This window comes from Mya arenaria, chromosome 14 (assembly GCF_026914265.1).
Source record: "Mya arenaria isolate MELC-2E11 chromosome 14, ASM2691426v1".
Classification (NCBI taxonomy): Eukaryota; Metazoa; Mollusca; class Bivalvia; order Myida; family Myidae; genus Mya; species Mya arenaria.
The window spans coordinates 20,148,945-20,176,915 of NC_069135.1; the positions used below are offsets into that span (position 1 = coordinate 20,148,945).

Below are 27,971 nucleotides of genomic sequence, written 5' to 3' on the forward strand. Positions count from 1 at the left end.
ACAACAAGATATTCATGGTTTGTAATGTTTTATAAAAAAATATACATTTGAACACAGAGGTAAAAAAAAGGAATATCATTCAGGTTAAAATAATGATTTTCTTGTATTCAATGTACCAGGAATGATAAAAGACCGAAAATCCTGATGCTGGAAATTCTAAACTTTGAATTAGTTGGAATTATAAAACCTGAGGGATTCAGGCCAATGGCATGATAAAGGGGCCAATACTAAGACCCCTCTTAAAATTGTTTTCAAAGTCATTGGTATCATTTTAAAGATGCTTCACAATGTTTTAAACACGACTGTCTTGCAGAAAAAAAACAACTTAACAAATATATATGCTGATACATGACAGAACGTTACAGTATGTGTCGATTGGGAATACTTAAAATTACAAGTTTGACATTATTCCGTGTAGAACGTCATTCAGTACATTACATTTGCCATGTAAAGTCAAAATGTAACAAGAATTTCTTTGTAAGTATTTTGAAAAAAGCATTTAGACTATCAATCATTTAAGAGTTAACTTAATGATTTGTTCAGTTATTTTTCCTGAGAAATAACTTACAGGAATTTATGGTAGTCTGAGTTTAATTTAAGGATTAATTATAAATTTCATCATCCTTGAGCCAGTATTGATAAAATATCATTTCCTAACTTAAGACATTTTCTTAAGTTAAGTATTTCACTTATCATATGATTCATAATATCTGAATTACTTAATTTTCATTGATTTGATTCAAGATACATATTATTTTTTTGGAAAAAAAAGGCTTATTTTTTCTTTTATCACAAATTGACTCAGGTTAAGGAATGACCTAAGATGTTTTATGAATACAGCCCCTGATGTACATACTCACGAGTTTATGTTTTAACATAATTATGGATAAGTACAGTATCACAATTAAGGCTCACATTTCAACAAAGTTACTGATAAAAACCAGTCAAGCTTTTCTGTTAAACCAGTTTGTATATGGGTTAAAAATAATTTCAGACTTCAAGATACCACAATAATAAAATCTGCTTATCTATAAAGTAAACATCATTTTGTTGATTCAGACACATTTTTTACAAAACTGTTAGAGAGGTAGATCCTTCTCACAACACAACTATGTTTCATGTCACATCATTTTTGCATGTAAGGCACATAAATGTTCACAACTAATTGAGACTTTTAACTTAGTTAACAGTTATATTGGATGATATTGTTTTGCATGTGCCTTTTTCACATTTGTAATAAACCTATTCCTTAACAATGATTCTGTCAAAAAAACTATTTTCCAACCAAAACACCAAGCCTGTTGTTGCCAAGAGTAGCAAATATCTGTGGTCTTCTCTGGTGTAGAGGTGGTTTTCATTGGGGGTGATGTATTACTTACATGTACATTAAAATAGTCATTCAATTCAACAGTTTTCTACAATACTGTCACTAAGCAGGGATAAGCCCTACTTCCCTTCTAACATGTGTCAGTTTTGTGGCAAGGAGTTGCAAACATCCATGGCCTTTTCTAATGAAGTGTAGTTTTCACACTGGAAATTGCTCTAGTCAGGATTTTTGACTGATAAACCTTCTTTGGCTGTCACAGATCCTATTTCCTGTTAAAACAGTTATACCAGCAGTTGTCAGTCTATTCTGTGGCCAGGAGTTGCAAACAACCATGGCCTTTTCTGGTGTAGTATAGTTTTCACATAAATAATCACTCTAACCAGGATTTTTGACTGATAAGCCTTCTTTGGCAATCACAGATCCTACGTTCCTGCTAATACAGTTTTACCAGCAGTTTTCAGTCGGTTTTGTGGCCAGGAGTTGCAAACATCTGTGGTCTTTTTTGGTGTAGTAGTTTTCAGGTGGAGAATCACTCAAACCAGGATTTTTGACTGATAAGCCTTCTTTGGCTGTCACAGATCCTACTTTCCTGCTAATACAGTTTTACCAGCATTTGTTAGTCTGTTTTGTGGCCAGGAGTTGCAAACATCTGAGGCCTTCTCTGGTGTGATGGTGTTTTGACTTTGGGAGTCACTCTTACCAGCATTTTCATCATTTTCAACTGATAAGCCGTCTGTGGCTTTGTTTTCCACCGCTTTATTATCCTCAGGCTTGGACTCCTGGAAAATGTTGACATAGTCTTCAATTATGACGTATGGATGAGAGATCAAGAGGCAATTTTCTAAATTCAGATTTTCTTCAGCGAGCCCAAATAAGTTCATATGCTAATGAAAGTATAAACGACAATCCCAAATATTTTAGCCTAAAACATAATCAAGGTGTTTTTTTTAAAATCCTGGCCCATCAGGCATGCAGGCTTATGCAATTTTTGTTCACTAAGGTATACAACGATTATCATTAAGATGAGGTGTCATTATTCATTTACTCACACTTAAAATGCATAGCTTTTTGATTTAAATAATTTAATAATTAAAAAAATGTTCGTTGAAATATATATTTATTGCCATAAACAGCACTACTGGGAGTAACAATAAAGGTAAGAGAAATCACAATTATCATGTTAATAAAAGTCAAATCTATTTAGCAAGCTAGCACTTCTTCCCTAGACTCTAAAACTATTACTGGAAATTAATCAACCACCACTGGCTTATAGTTTGCACTGAATCATTGTAATGGATTTCTCCAAGTTACAACTTTTTATTACAAAAATTTCAACAAATACATGTTCAATTTTCATTTCTTTTGGCAATTCTGAGTGAAAGATAAATACCTCTTCCCAGTCATATTTGTTTTTCAACCTTTCCCGAATCTGCAGACCACGGATAAGTTTCCTCCAGTTTTCGTAAACTCGCTTCTCACGTTTCTAAAAACAGATGTCAGAAATTGCTAAAAACCTCTGTTAAGTCATAGTTATTTATCTACCTTTGTCGAACCACTATTCCATGAATCAGTTTCCTTCAACTTTCATATATAAGAATATTACTATGGTAGCCTTGATTGTATGCACACAACAGTTCAATGAGTTGGTCAACAAATACTCCAAAATTGTTTAAGTCATTACAGTTATTAACCTTGCTAAAAAGTCATACATATAGAGATATTCCCATAAGTGACATTATCAACATTAGTTTCATATTAATATCTTTAAAGCATTTTTTTCTTATTTATGGCCATGGCAAATGACAAAGGTTTACAAATGTTTTTTTATTTATATAATTGGGTGTTGACTGGTTTTATTGAAATTTTATTGCAAAAGATTATTTTCTTCATACAATGTACCTGTTGTTCCCTTTCCCTGATAATTTCCTGCTCCTCATCCCAGGCTGATATCAGGATGTCCTTGTGTTCCTCACACACAATCCAGCCATCCATTCTGGAATATACAACATATGTTAAATACTACTTCATAAAATATACAGACAATGTTAGATCCTCACTTGAGGCTGCTATCAGAATATCCTTGTGTTCCTCACACACAATTCAGCCATCCATCCTGGAATATAACATAATATGCTGAACTTTTGGTTTAAACATTATATATTTTACAACGATTGTAAAAAAAGTTATGATATATTATACAAAGGCAAAATGTTCCGTGAGAGTGTGGTCTTGTGTTGTGGGGGAAACCAGAGTACCTGGAGAAAACCCACTTGTCCGGCTTGGTGACCACTAACCAACCTCACATGCGCCCAGACTGGGAATCAAACCCGGGTGGCCTTGGTGAGAAGCGAGTGTGCTAACCACTGCTCTAACCACTGCGCTAACAGACAACCAACTTGCTGAACTTTTATCATGACCATGTGCTTACTGGTACCACAAACAAATAATAATCAAACCTTTGTACAATGTCTAAGACAAAGATATATAGGGAGCACTTACAAATATTGCAATAAATCAATAGGTTTGTGCATTTATACTGGTGTAAGCCCCCAGCAAATTTACATTTTACTGACCATTCCAAGGCGGTACCTAACAATCCTTGATAAACACACCTAGTTTTTTTACTTATAGTACGTATGCACTGCTGTTTGTTGAGTTTTGTTCTGTTCTCCCATGTTTCTTGTTTGTGATTTTATGTCTTTGGCTTTACCCAGTGCCATTAAACCGGGTTTATGTTTAAACTTTTTGCTACTGAGCTTGTTTCTGTAGCTTTTCACATAAATATAAATGATATTCGCTCATGGGTTGCTTTTACTTCATGACAAACATAATTCTTAATTCTACCAGAACAAACTTGATTATGTTTGATTTGGTTTATACTAATTAATTAAGCTTGATTATATTAATACAGCTGTAAGCTGATTTGAACGACTGTCAAACCATTTCCTAGGCAGAAACCAGTACTGATGTCCTTTATGAGGGGCCATGAAAGGGTACCCCTGGTGGGGCTCGATCAAACTACCTTTTGGGTGAGATGCTGATACCTATAGAACTAGACCATTATCACCCCTTTGTTTGATTTGCTATCACATACTCTATAACTTACAGGGGATGAGAGAATCCACAGTGGTTGTCCCAGCCAATCATAGCAGGGGCACAGTCAATGTCTAGCTTCCTCGCTATCCTATTTAATGCAGGAACTGGAAAACAAATGTTATAATCATAATATAATCAGGTTTTATTCAGCGCATCAGTTAAAAGTAGACCCCTTACACTGCTTTGTAAGGAAATCAATAACTTATGCTTTATATTAAGGAAATACACACCTTATGGTTTGAAGTAAAGATATCTACATCTTATGATTTATCTTAAGGATATAAACAACATCTGTTATATCTGATTGCTTTCAACACCGTACATCTTAAGGATATTGAAAAATTATGCTTATCTATATTATGCTTTACCTCGATATTTGAAGTTTAATCAATCACTTCCTAATTAAAGCTGCATCTTTAAGATAACACAAGTTATATTTTCTTAACAGTTGGATGTACAATTTTGATAAAACCACAAACTTCACTAACTTCACTGACATGCATACTTACAAGGTTTGAGGTGGACTGTGCCAGCAGGAAGCATGGAAGGCAGGAACATCTCAACATTGCCGTGTGCGTTCCTCGGAACCTTGCCCTGTAATACACATGTAACTAGGTTTTTTTTCATATTTGTTACGCATCCTGGAAACCAAAACTCTCCCTGCCATCACCTTAACCAAACAAATTTTTGTGCACTAGTGAAATCTCTGGCGAAGTGTGTACCAAGTAAAATTTGAATAACTTGAACCGTTGTTGAGTTATTGCTAAGTTTTAAGTTGACAACAAAGTCAAGGCTATGAAAATACCTTTCCCACTTTTTTATGCAGTTACTAGGATAAGTCCATGACATTGCTATAACGCTGTCCTAGATATTTAATAGTTCAAGTATTTGTTAATTCTACCATTTATTACTCTCCTTAGATTGTTAAGATGACTGTTTATTGTGTAAATAATTATTGTGCTGAATCACAGTATTCCTAAATAACATTCTGATCCCTCGCTATGTAATCTGATACACTTTTTTTGGTTGTTGTGATATATGAATGGCTGTTATACAGAATAATTATTGTTTTTGACAATACCTCAACTTCTGTTTCTTTAAAAACATGACAAGGTAATTAACGAGCTAAAAACCTACATCAACAGCCGGTGGGGGAATGTACACTTCTGTCTGCCATTTTCCAAATATCTCCAGGTCTTTAGCCTCAGGGTCATTTTTTGGCTTGTTCTGAAAAAAATGGATGCTTAGAGCAATGCTGTTGTAATCTTTGCACATCTACTGTTTTGGTATGCATATTTACAGAGCAATACTGTTATAATGTTCTATGCTAATCATTTCACTATGCATAATTACAGAACAATACTGTTGTAATGTTGTACGTCTACCATTTCACTATGCATAATTACAGAACAATACTGTTGTAATGTTGTACGTCTACCATTTCACTATGCATAATTACAGAACAAAACTGTTATTTAATGTTGCACATCTACTGTTTCATTATGCATAATTACATACATGAACCTTGGCCCGATTTCAAAAATCCTTAAGCATAACAAGCTTAAGTATTTTATTTCAATTAGCCAAATTACTTATCAAGATTAATTTTTTAAAATATTTGATGTTTTACAACTCAAAACTCTTTAAAGAGAAAAACACACAATTTATACTAAAACAAATATACTGTGCTTAGCTTGATACTGTTATAAGGAAAGATGGTTTATGAAATTGGGGCCAGCGTGTGAAATATTATTTCAAGTTTCTGAAAAGTGCCATCCCATAAAATCTGCTTTTATATCATGCATGCCACAATACATTTTGTATTTCTCTTCCGCTTCAAAATATAAAAGTGAAGAAAATTTATTTACCCATTTTGGTCTGGATTTAACAAATTTGTATGGCTCTTCAGCAAGCTGAAACAAAGAATACCATAATGTCATGTAAAAATTTTTTTAAGTCATCCTGACTGTAGTGGGAAAAACCTCTCAATTTATTCACTTAACATATATTTAATTCTTCTGATTCTGTGGACTATATTACTCACACACAAAAATATTTTCTGTATATTGTGATTTCTGGTAAAACAAGAGTGCACGCGTATGAACACCATTGCTCCACTTTATATTGAAAAATGGAATTACGCAGCAATTATTACAGCCAGAGTTATGGGCCTTGCTGTACATGTGCACACTGTTTATAGCAACATTTTACTCAAAATTCTTGAATGTTTTTTTGTGCTATCACACAAAAATGCCAACAAGAGGACACCAAAGCTATAACTACGGGTATACCTTCTTTTTTTCCTCACTGACAGATAAGCTTAAGATAAGTAAAAGCCAGGACAAAAGATTAAAATCCTGCGGCAACAATTCTTTCTGCCCTTTTTATAAAGATTTAACATCATAGAATCAAACAAGTTTAAATGCCATCTTCATTTTTTTTTATATCAACTCACCCTTACAGCCCTGCCTTCTTTCAGCCAATTTTCTCTGGAATGAAGCTGAAAATGATTGATGACAATTTTTTTATATTGAACAACTGAGTCCTGGTTTTGACCAAGGAAACATAGTCAGAGTGATTCATATCAGCTTTCAACAGTCTATTAAAGATGATAGATAGAATAAATAAGGGTTGCCTATATTAAGATACACAAAAATATGATTGCTTGGTCTTTTCAGATTGAATACCATATCACAGAGTAACTTTAAATGTTTTCACAACTTACAACATGTACACATTCCCTAGCATACACTGGTTCCCCTCGTATGTAGCCCACAGGAATGGCAGAGTCTGGGTAGATGGCTTCAAACTTGAGAAGATGTCTTCGTAACACGTACCTAAAATACATAAGAATTCAGCATTTGAGACAGACTGTAATCTTACAATGCTCGCACATATCCTAGCGAACAGTTTCTCCTAGAACATCAGCCACGGGAATGAGGGCAGAAGAAGATGACTTCAATAAATACAGTTGATGACTGAACAATTTAACTTTATTTTACTGGTGAAAAAGAGTTCTTTGTATGTTCCTGCCAGTGATGGCATAATCGGAGTGAATGACTTTAAACTTAAGTGGATGTCTGGGACCATAATTACAAACAGTCTCAAGATCAAGTCTAGACTCAGACTTAGATAACAAGTGATAACCTGTACTATTAAGGTTACATGACTCTTTGTCATAAATTTTTGGAGTTTTCAATGACACACGTTCGATAATGCCATTTAATTATGGGGTTTTTATGAAGGAACAAAAACATCTTTGTTTAATTTGATTTACAAATATATATGTAAATAATAGCTCTACTAGTTATATACTTGTAATTCAGCCAAGTTCAATTCTTTTCTAGAATGAATGTTACAATGAAATGTAGATTTGTGTGTTGAAGACTCACAACTATTTTGCCCTAGTATACACTATTTCTAATATCAGTTATACGTCAGATTAGATGGGTTCAAAACATGCCAGTGTCAAATATGAAGTCAATAAAGGTTATATACAGCTTTAATTTATATACAGCTTTAAGTTACAGAGGTAAATTACAGCCATTCTTCAACTTCTGTTCAGGGCACATGTTTATTCAAGGTCCCCAGTCTAATCTCAGGTTTAAAATCATAATATCATTTCCTAGCAAATTTTGCTACGGTTAATATCATTGTCATATCAAACTGCAGCCTTATTAACTGTAACTGTTTTCATGCTATGGTATCTCCCTGCATGCTTTGTGGTATTATAATTTAAATAAATTCTAACTACATTTTGTCCAAATTATACTGTCTTTCAATTAATATATTTTATGTGATAATATTTTATGGCTGCACTTAGTGATATTATCATTTTGTTTATATACTGTACTGTAATTATATATCATATTTATTTAGTACTGTTGGTCAAACGCTATTTATAGCTTATGTTAAACTGTTGTTATAGTACCCAACAATAAATATATACTTTGACTTGACCTGACTTACAGAGGATGACTTTTAAAAGCACCCACACTGGTTGGCATGGGTTGCTGTTGTAGATTTGCTGCCATTTGTTGATCTTCTTGTTCGTCTGCTTGTTTGTCTGGGCTGCTGTACGGCGCCAGCGTTTCCCCCCACCAGTCTCGATCTACTCGTAGTTTTCTGGTTTCAGTCAACCACTGGATGGCGTAGCGAGCTGTGACATCCTTTAGGTGGCCATCTGATTACAAAATATAGTCATACAGTCAGTTCATCTATGCTAAAGAAATCGGACTCATGTATTATTGTAGGTTGTGACAACAAGAAACTGAAATAGCATACGATCCAATGGCTTATAAGACATTTACTGACCTCAATGTTATTTTATAAAGGGAGTAAGGGTGCTTTATAAAACAAACAGTCTTAATAAAATTTTCTACCTTCAAGCCATGAGTTAGTTCTAGAGCAGAGGGCAATAAAAAGGAGCAACCTTCTCTTAGAGCAGTAGCATGACATGATGGAATAAGTGATGCCAGCTTGATTCAGCGCTAAAACTGAAGGCACAAACAAAGTAAGTGAGTGAATCTCAATTTCAGCCTGCCTTACCTTTCAATTCAGAGATTACAACCATATAAGGCAAGGGCCAAGTTGCTCTGTTCTCTCCATTAAAAATTAAAAAAGAACAAAAAAATCTCGATTTCTAAAGGTTTTGAACTTGAGATTTTCCAACCACATAAGCCCATGGCTGAGTGGCTCAGTTTTCTCCATCAAAAACTAAAAAAGAACAAAGAAATCATCTTCTATGGACTCTGACCTTGAGATATTCCAATCACATAAGACAGTGGCGGTGTTACTCTGTTCTCTAGCTCATAAGGTTTCTTCACTTGCAAGCTCTCCCCATCTATGCCTGAAATTACCAACAACAACACAACCATTTTATTAACAAGTATTTTAGTCCTTTTTCATTTTACCAAATTTAAACCTCCTAATATTTCAGTTCCTAATAAATAAATATTTTCATGATTAATGATCCAAATGAAACATCACTGGCAAGTGTATTATACATACTCCTTAACAACATTATATGTACATGTTCTAGTTTATTATAACCAGAGATACTTTAAGTTAGTAATGTTCCCATGATTGATCGAAAATTGATTGGTTAGGCCCGATATCGGCAACAATCGATTGAAATTGGTCATCACCGATCATCGATTCAACATTATACAATAAATAACCATTTATGGATATTCAAACTGTAACCAATTCTCCAACAATACTTTTGGTTTTAAACATGAACAGTGTTTGTCACACTTAGTAGTGAAAAACAAAGTACTGGTCCCTGTTTCAATAAAGATCTTAAGGTTTAAGTAATTTTCTATGCATAACTCTGTTTTTGGCATAACTGCATTTCAATAAAAGTATTATTAGGACATTGATCACATAGATTCTGCCTGAAACTCTAAGTGCGTACCTGAGCGCTCTTAAGCATTTTAAGTTTTACGACTAAGATATCTTATTGAAATGAGGTCCTGTGGGAACAATCGACTTCTTATGCATAATATCCTTACTTAAGAACATTTGAAATATTATCTTGATAAACTCATTTCTACACATTAAGATACATTGTTTTTTAATCCAATTAATATTTTTTCCCTCTCAAAAACGACGTGTCTGCACATAACTCACTAACTTCACATACATGTATCTGAGACATAAGACACAGTTCATACTTAGCCATTTTTGTTCCTTAGCAACAAACACTTCCACCCAATGATCACAGACTGGAAATAGAAAATTGAGACTAAATTTATTTGAAAATCTTTATCAATCATTATTGGAAATAGTGGTATCATTTTGGGTATCTAAGACCTGTGTAATTTCAAATAAAATCTTTGTTTATTTAAAATATTGATGTTTTTAGCTTGTTTGTTTTACAAAGAAAAAGGTACAGGTATTGTCATAGCCTTGTTAATATTGTTGGCGTTGACAGCGAAGGCTTGCAAAAACTTTAACTTAGGCCAAAAGATAACTCAAAGAAAGTTCATGTAATTAAACTTGAATTTGGTACACAAGTTTTCTAGGACAATACACACACATAAACAGCAAGGCCCATAACAAAACAACAACAGACAAACATTAAATTTGGTTCCAAGGCACTCTTGTTTATTTATAACCCAGTAATGATCAGGTAGCTGTGTGCCTTTAAAACCACATATTTTTCGCACCTGTATTTCCATCCACATCATTGGTAGACAACAGGCTCCTGTTTTTGGACCTGGATGTCTGACGCCGTAGTTTCTTGCTCTTCTCTGGAAGACTGTCTTCCTCAAAATCACTGTCAGACCTGGAATTCATTTATCTGGAAAATCACTGTCAGACCTAAAATAATTTGGCTTGAAAATCACTGTCAGATCTGGAAAAAAAAAATTCTCAAAATTAATCTCAGACCTGGAATACATTTTTCTCAAAATCACTGTCAGACCTGGAATACATTTTTCTCAAAATCACTGTCAGACCTGGAATACATTTTTCTCAAAATCACTGTCAGACCTGGAAAACATTTATCTTGAAAATCACTGTCGGACCTGGAATACATTTATCTTGAAACTGCAAATTATAATTCAGCAGAAATGTTGCCTTAAAGCTATGATTGTGGTAAATCAATTCAACTTTCTCTCCAAAATGTTGACTTCTTCCTCAACATCACAGAGACATGGAATAAAATTACCGTTACTTTAACCTGCAAATTATCTGTAAATTTATAAGCCTGGAATTTAGTTTTAGGAACTAAAATGTGCTATGCTTAACATGTATTGCTTGGATTGGATCTGAACAATTTTGAGTGAGTGTTAAAAAGAAAGCTGAACACTGTCATTTTGTACAAATATAAATATATTCTAAATATTTTCTGTGGTTCAGAGTTCTGTTAATAATTCTGTTGCTAGAGATGAACATGAAATCCCATGTGTAAAATATTGATGCAAATCATGAAATAATGTTGAAAGATGAATTTCCTAGAAATACTTCAAGCTGCAATCTCATAGATTGGCCATTTTGACCAAAAAAAATTGTCTTGGAATATTTTGCCTAAATGTCAGGAAACCAGTGATATAAGATTGCTGACAAAATAGCAGATTTCAGTTATCATATTATGTTGGAGAATTGATGTAAAAAGCATTAGTAACGCTGTAATTGTTTTTTAGACAGTTTCCCATTTTTGGCAGTTTCCCAAACAATTAAGATCTGTTCTGTTGTGAGTTATCTTATATGACTAAATTGAAGGCAATGATACCAAAATCAGCTAAATCTGAGACAAAAACTAAAAACAAGAGAACTTGGCCTAGAGCTAATCAATATAAACATTCTAACTAAGTTTTATCAACATACAGTCATAAATGTGACCTCTAGAGTGCTAACAAGCTTTTCCTATGATTTGACCTTATGACCTAATTATTGACCACACATGACCCAGATTTAAACTTGACTTAGAGAATATTAATATAAACTTTCTGACCAACTTTAATGAAGAAACATTTATAAATGTGACCTCTAGATTGTTAACAAGCTTTTCCTTCAATTTGACCTGGTGACTTAGTTTTTGAACACACATGATCAAGATTTAAACTTGACTTAGAGATGATTAATATAAACATTCTGACCAACTTTCATGAAGATACAGTTATAAATGAGACCTCTAGAGTGTTAACAAGCTTTTCCTTCAATTTGACCTAGCAACCTAGTTTTTGACCGCACATGACCCAGATTCAAACTTGGCCTAGATGTCAATATAAACATTCTGACGAAGTTCTATGAACATACAGTCATAAATGTGACCTCTAGATTGTTAACAAGCTTTTCCTATGATTTGACCTAATGACCTAGTTTTTGACCACACATGACCCAGATTAAAACTTGACTTAGAGATTATTAATATAAACATTCTGACCAACGTTAATGAAGAAACATTTATAAATGTGACCTCTAGAGTGTTAACAAGCTTTTCCTTAAATTTGGCCTGGTGACCTTGTTTTGACCGCACATGACCAAGATTCGAACTTGGCCTAGAGCTAATCAATATATACATTCTGACTAAGTTTCATGAAAATACAGGCATAAATGTGACCTCTAGAGTGCTAACAAGCTTGTCCTATGATTTGACCTGGTGACCTAGTTTTTCACCGCACATGGCCCAGATTTACACCTGACTTATAGATTATTGATATAAACATTCTGACCAACTTTCATGAAGATACAGTCATAAACGTGACCTCTAGAGTGTTAACAAGCTTTTCCTTCAATTTGACCTGGTGACCTAGTTTTTGACCGCACATGACCCAGATTCGAACTTGACCTAGAGAATATTAATATTAACATTCTGACCAAGTTTCCTGAAGAAACAGTCATAAATGTGACCTCTAAAGTGTTAACAAGCTTTTCCTATAATTTGACCTGGTGACCTAGTTTTTAACCCCAGATGACCCAATATCGAACTCATCCAAGATTTTATTGAGGGTAACATTCTGACCAAGTTTCATAAAGATTGTGCCCAAATTGAGACCTCTAGAGTGTTAACAGTCAAATTGTTGACGACGGACCACGACGACGGACGACAGACACAGGGCGATCACAATAGCTCACCTTGAGCACTTCGTGCTCAGGTGAGCTAAAAATGTCAAAGCTGTCAATCTGACAGCTTCAGTTCATACATTTCATATAGTAGGTAGATTACTTTAGTATTGATATAAATGATTATGAAATTGCGTACAATGCACTTTTTTAATGTCTTAGATTCAATGATAAGTGAAAACAATGTTTGTTTGGTTTTCTGGTTAGACAGACATGATGTATTTCTGTAATATAATGGCACCGTTCTGATGGTGCCACTCATATAAACTTATAATTTAAAGCTGCACTCTCACAGATTTGCCGTACTGACAACTTTTTTATTTTTTGTCTCGGAAGGAGCCAATATTTGCGTTAATATCTGCAAACCAATGAAATAAGACTGCTGACCAGATCGCAGATTTTCATATTTCCGTTCGAAAATTAATGTTTTATGGCTAAAAGTGTTAGTAATAGTTTAAGAAAAATGGATAAAACATCATTTTTTTTAATTTCAAATATGAAAATCTGCAATCTGATTTTTTGTTAGCAATCATATATCACTATTTTCCATGCATTTTCGCATAAATTGGCTCATTCAAAGCCAAGAAATAAAAAAGTTGTCATAACGTTCAATCATTGAGAGTGCAGCTTTAAAACAAAAGTTTCCTCGCTCGCTTCGACCTTCTGAATCATCAAAAGTTTTATCTAACATGTTCAAACTATTACTCAAATCTATTTTTCTGTAGGTTCATAAATTTATGCATGGCACTATAGATAACAGTTCATTTGTTAATGAAAACATCCTGTAGACAAAACCTCCTGTGTCTTTTTTAACTCAGTAGACAAAACCTCCCACATCATTATGATAAAACATCCCAGATCATTTCGACATGCCGTTAACTGTTAATGCCAGTATATAATACTTTTAAAGACATTTGGGCGCCAGACAATATCTGAAAATGATCACTCTACTCTACAGTACTGAGGTAATTATACCTTTTAAAGTTGCCATTGATATTTCAAAATGTGATCAATAATTTTTAAGTTTCTATTATTTAAAAAGGCATTGACATGAAATATGAAACCAGATTGGATATTTTAAATTCACATTTTAACAGGTCGATCAAGCATTCATGAATCTTCAAATATTTTATAGATTAAACTATACCATGTCAATAAGATACACATAAATGAATCTTAGCAGCTGCAGACTGGTTTAAGATATGAAAACTCTGAGGAGCTTGCAAAAATTGACAATTAAAGACTAAGACTTTAAACATATGAAACAAATACATGGTGTATACCAATGGATTGTTAAACGCCTTTGAAGAAAAATAGCAGAGTACTCTTTTTGAAATCAATGAACTGTACTGAAAATTAACTTGACAAGATTACACCATATTAAACAAGAATGGAAGGAAGTCTTATTAAGAAAGCAAAATCTATTTTTGAACACTCAGGGGAGTTTGATGAAGATGATGAAGTGACATTTACCTTTCCAAATGAGGACAATAATCAATTGTTCTACTCGAAATTCATTTTATCGAGATGTTCACCCGTGTTTAAGGCCATGTTTAAACATGATTTCAAGGAAAAAAAGGACAAAAATGTGATAATTGAGGACATCAAGGTCGCAGATTTCAAAACCTTTTTTAAATGGTGTGATCCAATGCTATCAGAACATTTAACAGGTATTTCACCCAAGATTGCTTTTGTTAATATGTTACTGTTATCATTTCTTTAATTCCATTTTACTCCCTTTTACCAGCATTTTGGTAGAGGTTGTAAGGATCTTTCTGACTGGGAAAACACACATTATTTTGACTTAATTAGAGATTTTCCAATTTTCCTCAAAATAAACAAACAAAAAAAACACAAAAATGTTGGATAGGTTCAAAATTTGCTTTGTATAATATTCTCTTTAATAGTCAATATGGAAATTTATGTTAATATTTGTAAAAGAATATGTTCTGGCATTGGAAATGGGGCTAAATTTTGACCCCAAATCAGAAAGAATTGAAAAACACTTTTTGCAGTAAAGTTATACAAAATTTACAAATGAAATTTCAGCTGAAAATGTGCTCCAGATGGTTGAAATCGCAGAAAAATACCAAATTGAGGCAATGATTCAACAGTGCAGAAAAATTATGCATCATGATATAGTGGACAAGACTTTCCAACAGGCAAAAAGCGACCGTTATTTTGCTACATACCACATAGACGATATTGTAAAGGTATTATTAGTGGCTACTAAGTATAATTACACAGAACTGTTGAAGACAGGAGAGGACTATCTGGTGTGCTTTGAAGTTCAAAATGTTCTCAACACGGAACCTTTTGAAAAACTACCTATAGAACTAAAATATCGCATTTTATCAAAGCGTATTTGCAAAGTTTATGAAACTGTTGGCTTTAAGCATGTGTAAAGTGGCAAAATATTTGATTTGCGTACTATTAGTATTACGGTTTATGTTGATGATGAAAGATTAAAATAATACTGATACTTACACACAGACATTTGGTACACATGTAGTCAGGTAATTTAATGACTGAATAATTTGATCATCCAATGAACCAAACCCACCTTAACTTTTGTTTTAATTTATTATTTCAATAATTTGTGCAAAATGAACAAATGCTTATTAATAAGGGTAAGCGAACACAAGATGCACTGTACATGTATATTAAGAGATTTAGGCGTTTTTTTAAAAGGACAGAGTGCTGCAGAAGAGAGACAGGGTGCTGCAGAAGAGAGACAGGGTGCTGCAGAAGAGAGACAGGGTGCTAAGGGAGAAAAGGGCTCATTATGTACTGGGCTGTGAAGAATTTGTACATAATGAATTTGACAGAAATGTTACAGATTGTGGTTAATTGAAGTAATATTATGTTTCACTGCCAAACATGTAATGTTTTAATAATCATGTATTAAATTTTAATCAAAATAAAAGGAATATTTGACAGTCTAAAGTGGTTAAGATCCATGGGGGTAAAAGGGTGCTTTAAAAAATAACAGGGTGCAGCACCCTTATACCAAACTTTTTTGCTGAAACTCTCTCTCACTCTCTCTATATATACATCCCATGATTGAAAATTGCTCATGATTTAAAGGGACTTGCTAATGTTTAAAAACCTAATAGCTATTTTTCCAGGTAATGCATCTGAAAACACTTATTATTATTTTTCTCTATGATATTGTCATTGCAGAAAAAAAATCAGTCATAGTATAAAAAAAAGTATTTTGGTGGGTTGTGAACCCTGAAGTTATCTGTCATATTTACCTTCTTTCTAGACAAAAACCAACAACAATTGTTTGTATAATTAGCTTTAGTTCATTTTACCTAAAGAGTTGTTTCTGAATTTTTGTATCCATCAAAGTTAATTTATATTTTTAAAACATATCAAATACGCAATGCCAAGGTTATCAGCTAAACCATGTATATTTTGCACATAAATGTATACTGATATTGTTCCTTGTATATTTTGACAAGCATTGGTACTGCTTACTGAAACAAACTGTTACTTATAAATTTTTTAGAAGTTTAAAATCAGATTCACATCCCTCAGAATGTTAAGTGTTGTTTTTTTCTTGGTTGTTATGATATAAAGTTGCCATTATACAAATAAAGGACATTGTTGTTGTTGTTGTTTTTGTTGTTGAATTTTAAGCTGCTTTGATGAAATGGTTTTTAACAAACTTTTTGGCAAAATGTCATTTCCATAAAATTGGCTTTATTCTCGAACAAATTTAAATCATGTATATTTTTTATTGCACTTCTTGTTAGAATTGTTGTACCTGGAAGATCACAATGCACTGAGGATGTTGACATGGCTGATTTAATTATTTATTAAATGATGTGCCATTTACAATAGATTTGTCATTCATTTCCAAGTAAATACCATTTGATGTCATTTGAATTGAGTTTTAGCATATTATTAAAAGAAAAATTGTTTGTTTCAGTGAGATACTTTCATCTGATGAACACTGAAAGTTATTGTCTTCACTCATGGTTGTGCCACTTGTGAAAATGTCCTTTCAGTTCTAATTTGATGAAATGTGATAAATATCTCACTGAAACAAACAATTATGTTCAAATATAATGAGGTTTGATATTCTCAGTACTGAAGATATTTACATATATATCCCCGGTATTGAAGAAATTGATGTTGAACCACCCCTTATGAATACACTGGAGATATTTACTTGTCAAGTGACAACCCTGTACAAACAAATGCATATGGATTAAAAATGTTTTTTTGTTAAACAAAGCTTATAAGTAATTATGAAGGGCAATCTATTTGCAACTGAGCCTCATGTCAATTATTTAAATAAGCGGTTAAAGCTGCACTTTCACAGATTTACCGTTTTTACATTTTTTTTTATTTTGTCTTGAAAAGAGCAAATTTTTGCGTAAATATCTGCAAACCAATGATTAAAGATTGCTGATATGACTTATATATAAAAATCTGCGATCTTTGTTTTTATCACCAGACGTATATCACTGGTTTCCATGGATTTTCGCAAAAATTCGCTCGTTCCAAGACAAAAAATAAAAAGAGTTGTCAAAACGTTCAATCTGTGAGGGTGCAGCCTTAACTTCACCGGATCCACACCACATAACAACTTACAATTCCGGTGAAGAATCTGATTCCACCTTCTTCTTCTTTCCCTTCTTTTTCTTGGTCTCTTTTTTTACTTCCACTTGCTCTTTGCTCGATCTCTTAACATCTGTACTGTTTCTCTTTCCTGACTTCGCTGCCTTGCCCTGAAACAAAGATCGTTCACAACTTTTAAATCTTTCAGATAATTTTTCAGTAATTTTTATCAAATGGTATAGCAACTAACATTAAATAAGGCAGAATTCAACATGAATAACAACTATGGGCTGACAGTTTTCCGTAATAATCATCTAAATCGTATAAATCAGAATGCAACATAAATGACAACAAAGGGCCAATGTTCAGAACTTTGTTACAGCTAACAACAACGTTGTAATCGTCATCATTGTTAACTTTTAAACCTTTACTTCCCCAGAAGTTGCATGGACACACATGTCATCTGCATTTTTTCTTACAGATTTTAGGACAACTCTTTTAACAGGTTTTGTTTTATTGAAATAGATCAGCACATCACAAAACATTTCACCATTAAAAGTTAACAATGTTGTTAACTTTAACAAAGTTCTCAACAATATGATCTACTTGAGTGTCAGAAGCATTGCAAATTGACGTCATCAGGTTTAGTTGAAAAGTTTGTTGAAAGACATTTTGTCAGGGGCAGAATTTTAATATTACACCGGTATTCTTCTGATCCTTATCATAAGATATGCCTCATTGATTCCATTTAGTCTAATGGCCAGTTATTTTTACAGTCCAATCAAAACACTCAGATTCTACTTGTAAACTGAAGTTAGATCTAAGTTGGTTATTCAATATGGCCTTGGATATCAAATTATCATTGCCCAATGAAATAAGACTTTGTGAGTTGCAGTATTGATGCCAAAGACATGCTAAATTATCAAGAGAGTATATTGAAAGTTTGTTAAATAGTCAAAAAAAAGGGGCATCACTCCAATGTCAAAATGGTCCAAGACCCAAAAGAAAAAAACTTTACAAGACTTCTCGAAACTGACACCTTGGTCAATATTTTCTTACATCTTGAGTCGCTCAGACGAACAGAATTCTTAAATGTAACTAATTTTGATAAAAGATTTCTGTTTGAGTGAAGAACCCATTATTTGTGACACATACCCCAGTTTTACCATCTTTGCTCCAATAATAGCATCTTTAAAACAACTTTAAAACCTTTCTGAGACTGAGTCCCAAACTTAGATTTAACTTGAGACATTTAATAGTGAATGTACTGTCTAACTCAGGAAACAGACTCCAGTGTAATATATAACAGTTAATAGCTGTTTCCATGCTCATTGACATTCTTATATGAGCATTGAAATGTTAGAATGTTCATTCTCTATGAGCAATTGTTAAATTAAAACAAGAGCTGTCACATAGACAGCAAGCTCGACTATCCCACTGCTTTAAGTTTAAAGATTGCAAAGTTTTGGTGAAACATGCATGGATCACTGTTAAATTAGATTAACATACAAAACCATAACAAGTAAAAGAAAAAAGGGGCACAATTTGCATTATATGCAAGATAGAGTTATCATACTTGATTGAATAAAGTTTCAATGCACTACACGAAGTTGCAGAGTTATTGACTTCATAATGTGTCCTTACATGCGAAAGCTTCAACCAGAATAAGCTGATTAAGAAAGGGGCCAAGTTTATAAATATAAAAGGTATCTTACTTCATTTACTAAGTAGGTTGGATAGATGGGAACATATGTCTAATCTTTCAATGAAATATATGATGTATTTTCTGAGATATTGATTTAAATGTGGTTATATACAAAACCTAAACCTTGAGTGCCATTGTATAAAGTCTTAAAGCCATGAGGTTGGTGATATATAAACCTAACCTATGTTTGCTTACACGCAAAACCTTAAAACCAAGGTGTGATGCTGATGCCGACACTAGGGTGAGTAGTATAGCTCTCCTTATTCCTCCAATAGTCAAGCTAAAAAGAATAAGTCCAGGTGCCCAATTCAACATTGATCTTATCCTTGTCCTTAGGACACGCCTCAGTGATTCTATTTACTCCATTGGCCAGTTTTTTTTATAGTCCAATCAAAACACTTGGTTTCTTATCTTAAAATTAAGTGAAATCTAGGGTGGTTATTGAAAACAGCCCCTAGAAAAGTTTAGGCAATGCAAAAGAGTGGTTGTTTTTAGAACATTACTGAAAGTATGTAATGTGTTTCAATGCAAACCTTGGCACTACACTCCTTCAGTGGCAGAGGCTGTAAGGATGACACAAGTCTGGTCAACAGTCCAATCTGACGTAACAGCACCACACAGATCTGAAAAAAACATTGTAAAAGATATCATATGTGTATTTCAAGTAGAAGTCTGGTTAACAGTCAAATCTAATGTTATAAACCTTTTCATGGATACAGCCTGTTACCTTTTTAACACAGAGTATTTTCCCCCATGCGGATCAACTCATGATTTAAAACAATGAAACAATGATAATGGACAGTCTTTTCAGCAATTTCATCATAAAATCAAGCTGAAAACAGTCACCGTGAAAAAAGCTTAAGCATCACACGGATCGGAAAGATTTTGACAATTTCTCATAATATCACTACTATTAGACATTTTTCTACAACATAAAATTGTGGAAAATAAATCTTCTCAGATAGCTTTCACTTACAAAACATATCAGACCAGTGACTAGCAGTTCTTCATTTCATGTATTAATTATTATATGATTTAATTAAAAAATAAAACTGCTCACTGTCATTGCATTTACCACATTAATACAATACAAAGCCTCATTTAAGGCATAAAATTTTGATAAATATGAAAACTTGTGTAACTTTTGAATTTACTGACTGTCCTTCAATAGTCTTCATACCAGCTAAATATTAAATCATAATGGACTAAACACCAGATGGTCCAAAAATCGGCAAACAGTATTTTCTTAAGACAAGCCTAGAATTGTCTATGCGAGTTAGTAGGAGGCCGATTATACATTATTTAACATGATTGAAATGATAAACACAACAATCATGTTGTGTTCTCATATGTGTTTCCCAGTTTAAAATAGCACATAATGGTTTCCCAGTTCAAATCATATCTATTTATGAGTACAATAATTATACTGACACTTTTGAAACTTACTGGGATTTACATTGTAGACAACCCGCAGTAAATTTGGAATTGGAAAAATGCGCAAAAACTACAAAAGACGCATGTGTCGTAAGCGATGTAATACATCAGTAAGTAAGAAATAATGCAATGTACATAAAGGATGTCAATTTTATGTATGTTTTTGACAATTTTCTTTTTTTTCCTTGCAGTTGCATCATCTGTTGTCTAGGCCCTTTAAGTGCAGTTCAACATACCAAAACAGTATTCAGATGGGTCGTCTCAGGCTGAAAGGACTCTTCAAAAACTTCTGTCTGAAATACAATATAAATATAAATAAGTTACCGTATAATAAGATTTAATTGGAAGAGTCCCCTACCGCATGAAAGCAAGATTTCGTCAGTCAATTTTTTCTCATGGTACTATTACTAATGTAGTGTTAACTGAATATACACACAAAATCAAGTAAGTTACAGCGGTGAGGTCATTGCTGTTAACACTCTTATAAAATGTATTGAGATTTTTAAACGAGTTTTCGCCCTTTTATTTTTGGAAATTCCCTGCCTGGGGACATGTAAGAATTATGGGGGATTTTCACAACCACTGGGGGATATGGCACATATGTGAATAAAGTACCCGCGTTGCCGACAATGAAAACATATACATGTATATGAATCACTCACAAGATACTTTTTGTTTGACTTCATCCACACAACTGCTCTGGCAATCTGGTTTTCATTACATTTAGCAGGAGCCGGCAACTGTAACTCCTTGGTAACCATAACAATAGAGAAAGCCTGCGCCCTGATGGTCTCTTCCTGACACAAGGAATTCAAATACTGGCACCTTGCCAACAAACACATCAGGTGGACCTAGAAAACATACGAAAGAAATTGAATGCTACATCTTGCCCCAATTTCTCGAAACTTCTTAAGTCCCTTATAACAGGATTAAGCTAATCTCACTATATTTGTTGTTTTATAAAATGTGTTATATTTACTTCTTCAAGAAATTCTGGAAATTATGTAGGAATAATCTGTATGATTATCAGAATAAACCATTTTTCATTTATTAAAATCCATTTTCAGTATGTATTTTGGCTAATTGAAATAAGCGACTTAAGCCTGTTAAGCTTAAGAAGTTTCGAGAAATTGGGGCCTTGAGAATTTCATCTGATCAACACTTAAAAACTGACCAGCATGGATTAGGATTTCAGCTGGGGACTGCAAAATGTGAGTAAATGAAAATCATGGAAACGTTGCATCAAAGAGTCTAAATTTCATTATAATTAACCACTAAATAGATTCTAAATACAGAAAGAGAATACAAACGTACAATGTAAAATCCATACAGTACTTTAGAGTAGGTGAATGTATTAAAGTTTTACTTATAAGACAAGAGAGTTGTACTGAACAAACATGTAGCTACATGTACACCTACAAGTATATTACCTTATGAATGTCAATGGCCAATTCCTTCTTGAATTTGTTGATTTGCCTTCTGAAGTAGGTTTCCAGATCAAAACCCTTCTTTTTCCTGAAGGGACAAATTTTTACAATAACAGATTTTTACAATAACAGTTAATCATAAAAACTATCATACAGTACAGTGCGTCTATTTTTTTCCATAATTATACTAGGTATATACTGGTAAACATGCATTTTAATATCTTGAACCACTTTTTCAGTAATGGTCAAAGGGAAATGATCAGTTGCAGCTGAAGGGCTGAAAGCATTTCGAGGATAGGTTCTTGGGCGCTTTTGGGGTTAAAGGCGGTAAAGTACCCTGCAACACTGCAGTAGCAAAACTGACTTTTAAGATGCTCTATTTTAGGGCTCTCCTTGCGCCATGAGATACGTGGAAATCCGCGAAACCGCAGACAAATCACATCCCCGATAGGTATAAAACAAATATTGTAGATGTACATTTGCATTTTGTCTCTGGCAATGTATATACTGCTACCAAATTCATTTTTATATCTAGAACCACTATTTCAGTTATGGCCAAACATAAAGGGGAAAGAACCAGTGCTCCAGCCAGGACTTGAAAAAGGCAGGGTGCTAGGTTAAAAAGGGCACTTTCAATGAGCCTCGATCAAGCACTTGCAAGGGCCAATGTTGAATTCTTATTTTGTATTTGTTGTAAATTCTTGCAATCCTAATAGTTAGTTATTAATACCTTAGCTGTTTTCTTTAATTAAGTGTCAAAACTATTTATATTTATTATTTTGTATACTTTTTCTGAAAATTGACTCTGTCAAACAAAAGGGCACAGCAGGGTGTAGTAAAGGGCAGCAGGGTGCTGGAAAAGGGCATCAGGGTGCCCCACCCTGCTATTTAGGCCTAGCTGGAGCACTGAAGAACCATTATGGTAGCCATAGTTATGGGCCTTCTTGTACATGTGCATATAATCTGTACCAACTTTAATTCAAAATCTTTCTCCAGTTTTCAGCTATGGCAAGGTTAAAGTTTCTACACAAATGACAATGACTAAGTAGACAACAACATCAAGGCTATCACAAAACCTCCACTTGATTTCTTCGTAATAAACAGATTAGTTAAAATTCAAAGTCGAGAACCCATGACTACTTGTACATACTTCTTTTTGTGTAAAACAGGAGCCTCAAGAATGATTTCCACTGGTCCTTTTGGCAACTGAGACTTCTTTGGACTCATATGGTGGTCTGAAATGAAAGAAAATCTGTGATAAAGAATGTTATACACAAAAAGTTGGTACATACAAGAAGGGAATACAAGGATACATGTATGATGTTTTGTCTCATTTTCCATTTCATGAATATTTGAAGAGAATTAAAATACCATTTTGTCATCATATTTCTAATCAATAATGGGTTGATTATTTTTTTTTAAAGGAAACAATGATGTTAACAGCATTGTTCTAATGTTCTTAAAGTCCATAACTTGCCATCCAGCCAAAAATAAATGTGTGTGATTATTTCTTAATTAGCCTTTAGAACAGACACAATACTTAACAGCTCTAGTCTATTCATCATATTTACTAAATAAACAGTTAAAATTATGTTTTACTGCTTGAAAGCAGTTTAAATGTCTAAAATGTCGGCTATTGTAACTATATGTATGAAAAGAACTTTTGCAAAAGAAATGTTAATATTGATACCTTTAACATCTTCCCACTCTTCTTCACTTTCCTCGGATGTATCTTCCATCTCTTCAACATCTTCATCCACATCGGGACTCTTCCTTGACCCTTTCCGGTCTTTCTTTGGCCTTGTTTGACCTTTGACTGACCTTGAATGACCTTTCGATGTTGATGGGATGGCAGGGATGGGTTGATTTGATGATGGCATGGTTTCTCCCTCCATGTGAAGTAACACAGCCATTGCATCTGAATGGTCTACCGATTTTGGAAGTGGAGCGTCAGAGTTCAACTCAGGTTTTGCTGTAAAACCACCAACATGATCAGGCATACTATCAACTTCATCAAAGTCATCATCACTTTCATCTTTATTCACATCTTTGGTGTCAGTTACATCCATGAAATCATCATCGCTTTCATCATCAGATTCGACTTCCACTTGTATATTCTTTTGAGTCTTGTTGTTTATCTTTTCTTTGGGTTTATTACGCTCAGATATTTTGTTTCCAACTACTGCAGTACTGTCTTTCATGGAACCTTTACCTCTTGTCCTTTTTGGTTTTGTAATTTCAATATCATCTACATCAGCAGTTCTTTTCTTTCTTCTGGTTGTCTGATTTTCTAAATGTTTATCGGATTTCTCAACAACTGCTAGCTTTTTAGCAGCATTTTTCTTTTTTCTCTTACTTTCTTTCTCCTGAACTAGTTCTGATTTGACAACACCCTCTTTTGTGCTTGCATAGTTTGCATCATTAACTTGACTTGTTTTCCTGACCTGTATATCATCAGACTTTCTTTTTCTGCCTCTACTTCTGTTGTTATTGTCTCCAGAGATCTGTTCATTGACCTTATTCTTACCAGTCTCAAGAAATTTATTTTGATTGAGTTTTTTTACTTTTGATGCAATAGTTCCCCTTTTTGTATTAGGTCCATCTAATATAGGGATCTCAGAAGTATTGTTTCCAAGGTGATCATCAGTATCAGAATCTGCACTGAAGTATTCAGACACCTTCTCAGTCTTACATTTGCGAGTTTTGGAACTTTTAGCAAATGCTGACAAGTCTGGAACAATAACACTCCTGTCAGAATTGTCTTCTTCCTTTTTAACTGCTCTACGTCGGGGCATACTGTCACATGAAGGTACCTACAAATAAAATAGATTGATTTCAATCAATGTACATTATCTTAATGAAAAACCCACATCGAGGATCCCTCCAAAACTCTCTGTTCATAAATGAATCAACTGTAACAGGTTGGACATACATGGGTATCCTATGCAGTGCTCCAGTCTGGATTTGAAAATGTGCAGGGTTCTCGGTCAGAAAGGGCCCTTTTGATATGCATTAAACGCATTATATCCAAGATCTAAACTGCAACAACATTCTAACTGGCAGCATTTTCTGATATTTGCCAAGTGTGCAGGCACTACGAATAATGTAAAAATTATTTCTCAGAATTGGGCAGTTTATATATATGACTTAACGTAGATTAATGGATTTTTTTTTAAAAATCCATTAATCTGGCACAGGCGGTAAAAATAATTCCAAAAAAAACACTGACCCTCAATTTAGGCACATTAACAGTTTCTTTAGGTTAACTTCACACCACATTCCATGCTCAACACCAGACAGCAACTAAAAACAGCACTACATGTATCTCAAGTGACTCCAGTGCGACTTCAATAGATGCTGTCAGAAGTCCAAACAATTGTACGTTGACAGATTTATATCAGATTTATTTTTTAGATTTTTGGTATGGCAAATTCTTCATTTACAAATTGTTTTGTACCAAAAGTGGGAAGTTATTCCAGGTTAAAGCATTTTTCGTCATATATATAAAATATCATAAAAACAAGTAATATTACCAGATAAATAATGTTATTTTTATATAAGTTCCGTACACAAAAGTAAAATATCCAACGAATTATTGTGAGTTTGATGTGTTTTTTTTCAGTTTATACTGTCAAAATATAACAAATTAACAATATATACATGAAGGGCACCTGCAAGGCTGCGGTTCACAGATCAACAACAATCAGAACACCTCGGCCAGAATAAAAAAGTCAATCTCGAAATGTGCCAGAAATGGCTGAGTAATTACGATTGTATTTACGTGGTCTATCTCGAAGCTTGCCAGAGATGGCCGAGTTGATATGATTGGCTTAACTGTTGTCTCTGTCAGTAAAGTTCTGTTTTATTGGAAAGGTAAATCCTGTTTTTCCGTCTCCATGGCCTAGTGGTTAAGCTCTGCCTAAGGAGCGGGAGGTTGTGGGTTCGATCCCTAACCGCGTCATACAAAAAGAAGTTGGTACAAGTAGCTCCATTGCCTGGCGCTCGGCATTTAAAGGATAGTGCTTGGTGTACTCTCTACTGGTTTAACCCAGGAAGGTTGTACCCCATGTATTGGTGCTTTACACCGAGCAGGTAAAAGAACCTTAATGGTCTCTTTGAAAAAGAGTTCCTTGTATCCTACCACTGTCTCTTCAGCGTGATGTCCCTTCAGCAAAAACAAAGCACCCCGTTAGTATTGATTGCTTGCACTTTCACGGGTTATCCTTGAACACAAGGTCTAAAGAAATACATAATACATGCATTCAATGCCTGTGTTGTGGAAAATATATTTGCACTTATGCACCAGTCAATTGTCACTACGGCCTGCCCAAGTCCTGGGGTGTACTGGGGATAGCAGGGGAAATGGGCTGTGTATTTACCTTCCAGGTGGCCATGCAGTGCCGGGTGAATGCGGTGATTTTGTGTTCGTGATAAAAATATCGAAGATCGGGCCTTACCTAGGGTCCCTGGGGTTGCGGGGGACATTTGGCAGGGATTTTACCAGTAGTTCGTCCCCGCAGGACGGGGATTTTACCCCGGCTTGGCTGGACCAAATGCTTAAGTCCCCGCTATTCCCCAGACCTGGGGGGGCCTAGTCCAAATAATTGTACGCTGACGGATTTTTTTTAGATTTTTGATATGGCAAATCCTTCACATACAAATTGTTAAGTATCAAAAGTGGGTAGTTGTTCCGATCAGGGTTAAAGCATATAGCGTCTATAAAATATCATAAAAACAAGAAATATTACCAGATAATGTTATTTTATATTAGTTCCGGACACAAAAAATAAATATCCCACTTATAATTATGAGTTTGACGGCTTTTCTTCATTTCATTCTGTCAAAACATAACGATATATACATGAAGGGCACCTGCATGGCTTCAGGGCACAGTTTTAAATCGTTCGGATCATTTCGGCCATGGCCGAGTTGTTACGATTGTATAACGAGGTCAATCTCGAAGCTTTGTCGGAGGAGGCCGAGTTATTACGATTGAATCGAGTTGTTCCCCTTCGCATAATTGTTTTCTGTGTCAGTCAACTATCGTTTTATTGGAAAGGTAAACAACTTGTTTTAATGCATTAAATGCTTGTTTAGTGCAAAATAGCATTTCACTTACATGGTAAAATATGAATATAATAACTCTTTATGATCATTTTCAACCATAAAATACTTCACTTAAAACAATTTCAATATTTTTAAAACACCCCTGTTTTTTGCACATTCCCGTATAGACATTAGGGATTGGAAGAATCCTGTAAAACACGTCTATTATTTTAGACTAGGGGGCCGTGGTTACAAATGACATGGTAAAAAAAGATTATAAACTATTATCATCTATTTCAAACATAAAATACTTCTCTGAACAAAATTTCTATATTTTTCAAAACAACCCTTGTTTATTGCACAAATTGTTTAGATGTTAGCGATTAGAAGAATCCCTTATAACATGTCTTTTATTTTTGACTTGTGCTGTCGGCTGAGGTTACAGAACACTATTTATCATAAGCATCTTGATAATCATGACAGCCATCGCAATATTCATATATACACAAATATATATGTAAATATTAATTAGATATATTAATCTATTGAAATTGAAAACAAATAGTTATCAAAAATTTTAACTTTTTTATGTATCCGAAATTTGTCCGAAATACAAAAGTCTTCACTAAAATATATGAATCAGGTGACAATAATTATATTACAGGTAGTGTTAAACGTAGTACAATGCTTTATATTATTTCTCAAAAGTTACCGACGATGCTCACTTTGATTTGCAAAAAGGATAGTTTGCCTCCTCGCACGACCCAAACAAAATGTTTACATAACAAATAGA

General features: G+C 34.0%; 2 protein-coding genes across 3 annotated transcripts; one reads left to right on the plus strand and one right to left on the minus strand.

Annotated features, from left to right (window-relative positions):
• Positions 1-68: 68 nt before the first annotated feature.
• Positions 69-27,971, minus strand: LOC128218543 (DNA repair protein complementing XP-C cells-like). Its single transcript, XM_052926233.1, has 21 exons — positions 27,904-27,971; positions 23,823-24,945; positions 23,283-23,367; positions 22,136-22,220; positions 21,368-21,556; positions 20,942-20,998; positions 19,805-19,894; positions 17,600-17,736; positions 10,594-10,712; positions 10,099-10,149; positions 9,180-9,272; positions 8,393-8,606; positions 7,149-7,260; positions 6,879-6,923; positions 6,292-6,336; positions 5,561-5,650; positions 4,933-5,017; positions 4,434-4,527; positions 3,227-3,320; positions 2,718-2,810; positions 69-2,106 (listed from the first exon to the last, which is right to left on the minus strand). Exons 2-21 carry the CDS (start codon positions 24,925-24,927, stop codon positions 1,909-1,911), a joined length of 3,081 nt encoding a protein of 1,026 aa, XP_052782193.1. The 5' UTR covers positions 24,928-24,945; positions 27,904-27,971; the 3' UTR covers positions 69-1,908.
• On the plus strand, positions 14,009-16,613 carry LOC128218544 (uncharacterized). 2 transcript variants are annotated; one of them, XM_052926235.1, is made up of 3 exons: positions 14,009-14,664; positions 15,044-15,207; positions 15,686-16,613. In XM_052926235.1, exons 1-3 carry the CDS (start codon positions 14,385-14,387, stop codon positions 15,842-15,844), a joined length of 603 nt encoding a protein of 200 aa, XP_052782195.1. In that variant the 5' UTR covers positions 14,009-14,384; the 3' UTR covers positions 15,845-16,613. The 2 variants fall into 2 exon arrangements, with proteins under 2 accessions (XP_052782195.1, XP_052782194.1); XM_052926234.1 differs by having other exon boundaries at positions 15,044-16,613.